At 44.4% G+C, this 11,542-nt stretch overlaps 1 protein-coding gene across 1 annotated transcript; it reads right to left on the minus strand.

Moving 5' to 3' along the window:
* Positions 1-206: 206 nt before the first annotated feature.
* On the minus strand, positions 207-2,536 carry LOC142467679 (TLR adapter interacting with SLC15A4 on the lysosome-like). The gene is made up of 2 exons (XM_075573607.1): positions 2,467-2,536; positions 207-1,474 (listed from the first exon to the last, which is right to left on the minus strand). The coding sequence occupies exon 2, from the start codon at positions 1,447-1,449 to the stop codon at positions 520-522; it is 930 nt and encodes a 309-aa protein (XP_075429722.1). The 5' UTR covers positions 1,450-1,474; positions 2,467-2,536; the 3' UTR covers positions 207-519.
* Positions 2,537-11,542: the final 9,006 nt, after the last annotated feature.

The raw sequence follows: 11,542 nt of genomic DNA on the forward strand, positions 1-11,542 counted from the left end.
ACCTCTGCTACTCTCCTCCTCTCCCCCTCCCTCCCTATCTTACCCTCCCAATGGGATGTTCTATGTTTTATGTTATCGTTGAAAATAGTTTTTGTGCCGTTTAGTCAGGCATTAAGTTGTGGTTAAACGCCGCTGCGTTGGAGTTAAGACGATGCAAAGACCTTGTTGTTTGCTTGACTTTATTAAAACTCAATAAAAAATGTAAGTTGAAAAAAAAATATGTTTATTAAACATTGAAATTTACAATTGATGTTACATTGACCCCAGATAATATAATGGCCTTGTAATGGTATTCTTTCAACTGTCCACAAATGCTGTTATGTAATGGATAAAAGAGTAAATTTCTTTCAACATAAGGCACTTTATTCATATTCTATACTTTTCCCCTTGCATAGTCTTCTTGATAAGAGTGACCTGTTTCCCCACTAATTAAGTACATTAGGGGATACTTTGCAGGGGTAATTACCATAATACCTTCCCAGGTTTTTGTTTTGTAAAGCAGTAATGCATTAATGGAAATTACATTTTTGGAGCAGTCTGCGACTCTTTACGAAGACGGAATGTCTTGTTTGATGATGTTTCGGAGTTCTTTTTGCTTTCTAGATTTGAGATATGTAGAACAGGTGTGACAAATTCAGAGCTGTTTCCGCTGTTTGCACTATACAAGAAGTGCAGAATAGCCTTCCTCGCCTTGGACTGTTCCACTTTTTGTTCGTGTGTTAGTTGCATACTTATTCGATTGACATTGTTCATTAGCATGCTTGAAAATAACAGCGAGGTTGAAGAATCACAGGTCGTCATATTTTCTTCAAGAAACTGTTTATAAAGCTCATGCATCTTACTGTCCACGTAGCCGTTGAGAATGGAGTTGGAGAAGGGAGCATTGCAGAGTGTGATGCTCCTGTCTTGGTTTTCTTCCCCATGTAAAACACTTAGAACTGAAGGTTTCTCCAAAACCTGGTCAGCAGGAGGAGTACCTGTTGCTATATCCACAGAAAGCAAAACTGGACCATCCTGAAATTCACACTCCAGGTCTAGAACACAGCCAGAATCCTTTTTATTGAGAATGTGATCCCCTCCGATGTGCAGATCAGGATAATTTTTATAAATACTTGCATACATGCTTGACCACGATGTATACAAGTCTAATGGGTTGTCATTGTTTTGGTCTCTCTTTGGTATATATAGGGGCTCTGAGGCATGTCCTATTGTATCCCCATGATCTTTTGTACACAACTTTTCCTTAGACCTGACAAAGTGTTGATCCTTATTATGGCTTGTTGCTTCTGCTCTTGGATTTAACGCATTCTGGGCCTCTCTTCCCAGCTGAACTCCCTGTGCATCTTCAAGGTGGTTGTCACGAGAGCCAGTATTCTCATGGGCATTGTTGATTCCTTGGTACATACTTTCCTTATACATAAGTCTACTTAGAGAAGCTTCTGACAACATTTCAATGAATGTAAAAGTTCCTTCTCTGTGGGGACAAAAAAAAAAAGACATTTAGGAATGACATACTGTGTGATAAATCTGAACAAAGAAGTTACACAGCTGTCAACACGTCTTTTATGGAAGCCTTTCATCAGAATTGGTACACAGCAACAAATTCTGAGGAAAGGGTTGTCTCTTAGTATTTATTGTCAGATATTTTCCAATTTGATGAGACCGTTTCTTTGTATAAATGTGTCCAATGCTATAAGAAGAACTAGTAAGGCTCACAATGCTCAGTGCTATATACAGTCACAATATTACACAAGCACTTTCCATCAGTGTCACTTTCCAGGCTTGGAAAGGGGAACTCATTGTGTAAGAGATGTGTCTCATCCATTGTTGCCTACTATTGTGTTGTAATGATAAAAACAGTCACATTACAGGCAAGTTGTATTGAAATTGAGGTGTATGTATAGCTTTATTTTTATAGCAGCATCCCTGTACAGTACATAGCATTTCACAGAAGTAATAGATGCAACAAAATAATATGGGGTGTAATAAATGCTTCAAATGCAAAAGTAAACATTTTCTTTTAAACATTCTCCTTCTCTAACCGTACACCCCAAAACTGGAACAACCTACCGGAGACTCTCACATCCACCACCAGTTTAAGTTCTTTCCAATCTAAGGCTGTCTCACATTTTAATCTGGTCTGTAACTGTTTCATACGCCCATCTATATCTATATTTTTGAAACCATTGTATGTCCGTGTCTAGGGGCAATCTGATTGGTCCGTCAGTCTGTCACTCAGCCTCCGGCCAATCAGATTGCTCCCTTGGCCCGCCTGCCCCCGCACACCTCTCATTGGTCACACTCACCAGCCACTGACACCGCTACCCACAGGCATCGCCGCACGCTCCTCGGTGCCACCGCCTCACCTATCCCCACTCCCCCTCACAGCAAACCCCAGCCTACCCGGCGCCTCCAGCAACACTACCCACGAGCAGAAGCGCCCGCTCCTCGGCGCCGCCACCTCACCTGCACGAGGGACCCCCCACATGCCTTCTGCAGCTCTCCGGGCTCAGCTCTCCGGGCTCAGCTCTCCGTGCAGCTCCCCCCCCTCTCCCTCCACATGCCCTCTGTGCTCTCTGTGCAGCTTCCCCCCCCCCCCCCCCTCTCTCCCTCCACATGCCCTCTGTGCTCTCCGTCCGGCTCCCCCCCTCTCTCCCTCCACATGCCCTCTGTGCTCTCCGTCCGGCTCCCGTCCGATCCACGCCCCTCCCTAGCAGATGACTTGAGCTAGGGTACGACTCCCCCCGGGCTGCAGGAGGAAGCTGCTGCTGGCTGTATGCTGTAAGGTAAGCAGCTCCCCCCCACACACATTCCCTCCTCTCTGGCCTCATCCCTCCGTCCCTCCTCCAACACACACACACACACGTACACACACACGTACACACACATGTACACACACACACACACACATGTACACACACACACGTAGACACACACATGTACACACACACACATGTAGACACACACACACATGTAGACACACACACATGTAGACACACACACACATGTAGACACACACACATGTAGACACACGCACACACATGTAGACACACACACACACACACACATGTAGACACACACACACCACATGTAGACACACACACACGTAGACACACACACACATGTAGACACACACACATGTAGACACACACACGTAGACACACACACGCACATAGACACACACACACACATAGACACACACACACACACACACGTAGACACACACACACACACACACATGTAGACACACACATACACACATATGTAGACACACACACACACATATGTAGACACACACACACTGACTGACTGACACGCGCACACACACCCTGACTGACGCACACACACACACACTGACTGACGCACACATACACTGACTGGCTGACACACACTGCCTGACGCGCACACATACTGACTGCTGCACACACACACACACACACACACTGACTGACGCACACACACACACACACACACACACACACACACACACACACACACACTGACTGACGCACACATACACTGACTGGCTGACACACACTGCCTGACACGCACACACTGACTGCCGCACACACACACCGACTGACGCGCACACACACACACACTCTGACTGACGCGCACACACACACACAGACTGACGTGCACAAACACTCACTGCCTGCCACACACTGCCTGACGCACACACACCCGGACGCGCGCACACACACTGACTGACGCGCGCGCACACACACACTGACTGACGCGTGCACACACACACTGACTGACGCGCGCGCACACACACAGTGACTGGTGCGCGTGCACACACACACACACTGACTGACACACACACTCTGACTGACACACACACACACTGACTGACACACACACTCTGACTGACACACACACACACTGACTGACACACACTGACTGACACACACGCTGACACACACACGCTGACACACACACACGCTTACACACACACACACGCTGACACACACACACACGCACACACACTGACTAACTGACACACACACACACACACTGACTAACTGACGCACACACACACACACACACACACACACACACACACACACACACACACACACTGACTAACTGACACACGCACACAGACTAACTGACGCACACACACACACACACACACACACTGACTAACTGACGCACACACACACACACACACACTGACTAACGGACACACACACACACACACACACACACTGACTGACACACACACACGCGCGCACACACACACTAACTGACGCGTGCACACACACACACTGACTGACGCGCGCACACACACACACACACACACACACACACACACACTGACTGACACACACACGCTGACACACACACGCTGACACACACACACGCTGACACACACACACTGACTGACTGACGCACACACACGCACACACACTGACTGACGCACACACACACACACACTGACTAACTGACGCGCGCACGCACACACACACACACACACACACACACACTGACTAACTGACGCACACACACACACACTGACTAACTGACGCACACACACACACACACACTGACAAACTGACGCACACACACACACACTGACGCACACACACACACACACACTGACTGACTCGCGCACACACACACACTGACTGACTGATGCACACACACACACTGACTGACTGACGCGCACACACACACTGACTGACTGACGCACACACACACACTGACTGACTGACGCACACACACACACTGACTAACTGACGCGCACACACACACACACACTGACTAACTGACTCGCACACACACTGACTGACTGATGCACACACACACACACTGACTGACTGACGCACACACACACTGACTGACTAACGCACACACACACACACTGACTGACTGACGCACACACACACACACACTGACTGACTGACGCACACACTGACTGACTGACGCACACACACACACTGACTGACTGACGCACACACGCACTGACTGACGCACACGCACTGACTGACTGACGCACACACATTGACTGACGCACACGCACACACACTGACTGACGCACACGCACACACACACACACTGACTGACTGATGCACGCACACACACACACACTGACTGCCGCGGGCACACACACACGCACACTGACTGACTGATGCACACACACACACACACACACACACTGACTGACGCGGGCACGCACACACTGACTGACGCGCACACGCACACACTGACAGACGCGCACACACACACTGACTGAAGCGCACACACTGACTGAGGCGCATACGCACGCACACACTGAGGCACGCACACACTGACTGTGTGTGTGTGCGTCAGTCTGTGTGTGTGTGTTTTTGTTTGTGTGTCAGACTGACTGACGCACGCACACACACACTGACTGCCGCGGGCACACACACACACACACACGCACACTGACTGACTGATGCACACACACACACACACACACACACACACTGACTGACGCGGGCACGCACCCACTGACTGACGCGCACACGCACACACTGACTGACGCGCACACACACACTGACTGAAGCGCACACACTGACTGAGGCGCATACGCACGCACACACTGAGGCACGCACACACTGACTGTGTGTGTGTGCGTCAGTCTGTGTGTGTGTTTTTTTGTTTGTGTGTCAGACTGACTGACGCACGCACACACACATACACAGAGACGGACTGACGCACACACAATGACTGACGCACACACACACACACACACACTGCATGAAGCTGTAAAGGGGGGGGAACGGAGCTGTAAAGGAGGGAGGGGGGGGACTGGATTGATGTGAACGGGGGACAAACAGAGAGGGGGGAGACGGGAAGAGAGAGAGGGGGGAGGAGAGAGGAGAGAGAGAGAGAGAGGAGCGGGAACATTACATCCCGGGCAACGCCGGGTCTCTCAGCTAGTAATATATATTATCTGTAACTGTGCATGCAATGTCTTGTATATAATGTATACCCTGCTCATTTATGTAACTGTATTTGTAACCATGTATAATTTATCTTAACTCTGTGCCCAGGACATGCGTGAAAACGAGAGGTAACTCTCAATGTATTACTTCCTGGTAACACATTTTATAAATACATAAACATTAGGAAAAGGAGTCCCTACCCCAAAGAGCTTGCAATCTAAAGGAAGTAGATGGTGTTATGGTGTTATGGAGCTCACATGATGTTACTATAAACATGTCCTTATGAAATCATATATACATATATTTGTATACGGAGGAAAAGATTGAGAATAAATGAATACAACTGTATTTGTGGATGTCCTGTATTAAACCATGCTAGTGTCATGTATTGAACCATGCTAGTGTCATGTATTAAACCATGCTAGTGTCATGTATTAAACCATGCTAGTGTCCTGTATTAAACCATGCTAGTGTCGTGTATTAAACCATGCCAGTGTCATGTATTAAACCATGCTAGTGTCCTGTATTAAACCATGCTAGTGTCATGTATTAAACCATGCCAGTGTCGTGTATTAAACCATGCTAGTGTCCTGTATTTAACCATGCTAGTGTCATGTATTAAACCATGCTAGTGTCCTGTATTAAACCATGCTAGTGTCATGTATTAAACCATGCTAGTGTCCTGTATTAAACCATGCTAGTGTCCTGTATTAAACCATGCTAATGTCATGTATTAAACCATGCCAGTGTCATGTATTAAACCATGCTAGTGTCCTGTATTAAACCATGCTAGTGTCATGTATTAAACCATGCCAGTGTCATGTATTAAACCATGCTAGTGTCCTGTATTAAACCATGCTAGTGTCATGTATTAAACCATGCTAGTGTCCTGTATTAAACCATGCTAGTGTCGTGTATTAAACCATGCCAGTGTCATGTATTAAACCATGCTAGTGTCCTGTATTAAACCATGCTAGTGTCATGTATTAAACCATGCCAGTGTCGTGTATTAAACCATGCTAGTGTCCTGTATTTAACCATGCTAGTGTCATGTATTAAACCATGCTAGTGTCCTGTATTAAACCATGCTAGTGTCATGTATTAAACCATGCTAGTGTCCTGTATTAAACCATGCTAGTGTCCTGTATTAAACCATGCTAATGTCATGTATTAAACCATGCCAGTGTCATGTATTAAACCATGCTAGTGTCCTGTATTAAACCATGCTAGTGTCATGTATTAAACCATGCCAGTGTCATGTATTAAACCATGCTAGTGTCCTGTATTAAACCATGCTAGTGTCATGTATTAAACCATGCTAGTGTCCTGTATTAAACCATGCTAGTGTCCTGTATTAAACCATGCTAGTGTCATGTATTAAACCATGCTAGTGTCATGTATTAAACCATGCTAGTGTCCTGTATTAAACCATGCTAGTGTCCTGTATTAAACCATGCTAGTGTCCTGTATTAAACCATGCTAGTGTCATGTATTAAACCATGCTAGTGTCCTGTATTAAACCATGCTAGTGTCCTGTATTAAACCATGCTAGTGTCCTGTATTAAACCATGCTAGTGTCCTGTATTAAACCATGCTAGTGTCCTGTATTAAACCATGCTAGTGTCCTGTATTAAACCATGCTAGTGTCCTGTATTAAACCATGCTAGTGTCCTGTATTAAACCATGCTAGTGTCCTGTATTAAACCATGCTAGTGTCATGTATTAAACCATGCTAGTGTCATGTATTAAACCATGCTAGTGTCCTGTATTAAACCATGCTAGTGTCCTGTATTAAACCATGCTAGTGTCATGTATTAAACCATGCTAGTGTCCTGTATTAAACCATGCTAGTGTCATGTATTAAACCATGCTAGTGTCCTGTATTAAACCATGCTAGTGTCATGTATTAAACCATGCTAGTGGCGTGTATTAAACCATGCTAGTGTCCTGTATTAAACCATGCTAGTGTCATGTATTAAACCATGCTAGTGTCCTGTATTAAACCATGCTAGTGTCATGTATTAAACCATGCTAGTGTCCTGTATTAAACCATGCTAGTGTCATGTATTAAACCATGCTAGTGTCCTGTATTAAACCATGCTAGTGTCATGTATTAAACCATGCTAGTGTCCTGTATTAAACCATGCTAGTGTCCTGTATTAAACCATGCTAGTGGCGTAACTCTGAGCATCACTGAAGTCCATGGACCTCACGCAGTGAATGAGTGCAAGGCACACAGTACATTTCTTACATGTGGGGAAGCAACATAAATTGCATTTCTATTCTTTTGAAGATTGGATGAAAAGCTCCCTGCTTTCATTTCACTTATACTGCCCATAGAGTCCTTCCCAACAATGGTTTTAGTTCCTCAAATATCATAAGTATCTTAAAATAGTTTTTTTTTTAAATTTAATCGTAAAAGGGCTTCTGCTTTCTTTTCTTATTTGAACTCGTGCTTGTTCTATTGAATCATTAACACCCTGTACAGGAGTCATGTGCATGCATAGAATCAGCAATAAATCATATGATTTTACTGGAGGAACCATATACTCATCATGGAATTATACAGTATGCAGAGTCAAAGTTTGTGATCTCAAGTCAGCCACAGCTGCAGCCATAGGGACGAGTAGCTGGTTGATTACGGCAAGATAAACACACTGACTTATTCAGCCTCTTTCCACACAAGAAAACAGCCTGCATGTTACCTTCTTTTCATCTTGTCAGTAACATCAACATTCATTTTAAAGACATAATGTTTGTTTGCAATGGCAGAGAAAGAACATTGTTTGCTTACTTTAGGCTTTCAAAATAACTGAAGTGAACAAATGTCATGACATTTAGATTCACAAACCTCAAGCTCTGTGTCAGATTGTGCGAAATGTTGGCCTGCCTGTTATCAGCATCCAAAACTCTAATGTAACTCTTCCTGCCTACATTTGATTTCTAATTGCCTTTCAGTTTGCTTGGCATGCTTGAAATTTCTCGGTAACTATACAAATAGTTTTCATTCAATTACACAGTCACAATGACATGCAGTCAGGGGTTTACATCTACTAGCATCTATCGTACAGATATGGTACGCTTCCAGAAAGCGCCTGGGACTGTATAACATCACAATAGAAATAACAAACTTCATTTTCTGCAAAATGCACATTTTGGGACACCTAAGGACATTTAGCGCTGCACAAGCAAAGCTTAAGATCTACAAGATAAACTTAAAATGTACAGCAAGATATATATCTAATATATATATATATATATATATATATATATTTTTTTTACGTTATGGTGGGTGAAAAAGGCAACAAGAAATCTCCACCGTATTGCATATAGCAAATAAAAAGATCACTTGTGAGCACATTCACATGTCTTAGGCAGGTCTTTTGCCTAAGCCTTTTGCTTCAAACCCATATAACATGGATATATATATATATATATATATATATATATATATATATATATATATATATATATATATATATATATACACACACACACACATCCCCCACAAAGATGGGATTTCAGCCTGCAGATACTTTTGGGGACCGCAGGAGCCACTCACAGAGACAGTGACTAAATGCATCAAATTTATTCTGACCCATAACTACTTCACATTTGGAAATGACACATACCTCCAGACAACCGGGACCGCTATGGCACTCGGATGACGCCACAGTATGTCAATCTATTCTGCGCAAAACTGGAAAGTGACTTTCTTTCCACCTGTCACTTGAAACCCCTTACATACCTTCGGTACATCAATGGCATCCTCCTGATTTGGACCTCTGGTGAACAGGACCTCCTACAGTTCCATGAGAACTTCAATATGTTCCACCCGACTATCAACCTCAAACTCATCCATTCCCTGGATGAAATATATTTCCTAGATACCACCATTACAATAAAGAACAACCAACTACAGACTTCTGTATACCGCAAACCTACAGACAGGACGATAGCTTTCACCCCACACACACTAAGCATGCAACCATCTACAGTCAAGCAATACGATACAACCGGATATGCTCCGACACAGCAGATGGAGGCCAGCGGAGTACAGCCTTGAGATCGGATTTCATAAACTGTGGCTATAACCACAGAATTGTAGACCAGCAAATCCACAAAGCCACCAGAATACCAAGAAGTGGTCTCCTTGAATACAGACAGAAAGAGACAAGTGACAGGGTACCTTTGGTGGTCACATATAACCCACACCTAGAAGCCTTACGCAAGATTGCCAGGGAACTACAACCCATTCTTCAGGAAGATACAAGACTGCAACAGGTCTTCCCTGAAACACCCTTATTATCATACCGACATACATACAGAAAATTATTGTGACGAGTAAAGTATTCAACAATACAACTGACTGCGGGACAAGACCATGCCAGGATGCAAGATGCACACAGGAATCTGGAGTACAAAATCAGAGGAAGGTTCACCTGTTCCTCCAGCAATGTTGTGTACCTCATCATGTGCATGAAATGTTCAGGGGGCTGCTACTATATAGGTGAGACGGGACAGGGGCTAAGCAAGAGAATGAATCTGCATCGCCACAGCAACACACGTGGAACAAGAGACAGTCCTGTCGGCGAACATTTCTCTGACTCTGGTCATAAGATGAAAAATCTGAAGGTGGCCATACTCAAAGGTAATCTTAGAACACGAAAGAGACGGTTGCATGGGACAGGAGAACTCTCTTCCCATGAGTTGCTTTATCCATTGTAACATCGCCGGAAGAAGAGAACAGTGTATCTCGAAAGCTCGCACAAATAAAAGCATTTAGGGGCTTATGCAGAGAGGTACGTTAAGTTAAATTTCGCCAGCTTAGAGGCAAAAATGTCCGCATTTAGGCAGTTAGTGGCGAGAACTTGGCGGGCCAATTCAAATTCGCCAGACGTGTGGCGAGAAGCGTGATTTCGCCAATGCGAAAACACGCACGTTTCCAGTAGCTCCGATGCGTATGAATGCGCCAATCGGAGCTACTAAATGGCGCGTTCAGGGGAAATTTTGCCCGCCAACAAAAGTTGGCTGTATTGTGGTCAAATACCGCGCGGCTCTGAATGGCGTGAAACTCGCCTAATTAGCAATTTCATGTACACCGCGCTACCGGAGTACCCTGCATAGCACAACATTAAATGCCAATCCTGCAGCGAATTTAAGCCTTCTTTGAACAGTACCTCTCTGCATAAGCCCCTTAGTTAGCCACAGAACGGTATCGTCTATTCGTTTTTGATTATTAAGCTCGGCTAACACGGTACAGATACCTCTACATCTACATCTCTATATATATATATATACCATACACGTTTTAAGTTATGGTGGGTGAAAAAGGCGACAAGAAACCTCCACCATATAGCAAGGGCAGGGTTGCAGACCTGTCTAAGACATGTGAATGTGCTCACAAGTGATCTTTTTATTTGCTATATATATATATATATAATCCTGATTAGAAGATTGTAACATTGACAATAACATATAATGGTTGTTGTAGCAGGACTGTAACTCTCTTCTATTTTTTTATTTTATTTATTTCTTTACCATTTTCAAGCAATACTGACTCTTCCAGCCCTGAGGGGGTTAAATCTACATAAGTAATATGAAAATCCCCAGATTAACAAGGAAGT

This window comes from Ascaphus truei, chromosome 16, assembly GCF_040206685.1.
Source record: "Ascaphus truei isolate aAscTru1 chromosome 16, aAscTru1.hap1, whole genome shotgun sequence".
Taxonomy (NCBI): domain Eukaryota; kingdom Metazoa; phylum Chordata; class Amphibia; order Anura; family Ascaphidae; genus Ascaphus; species Ascaphus truei.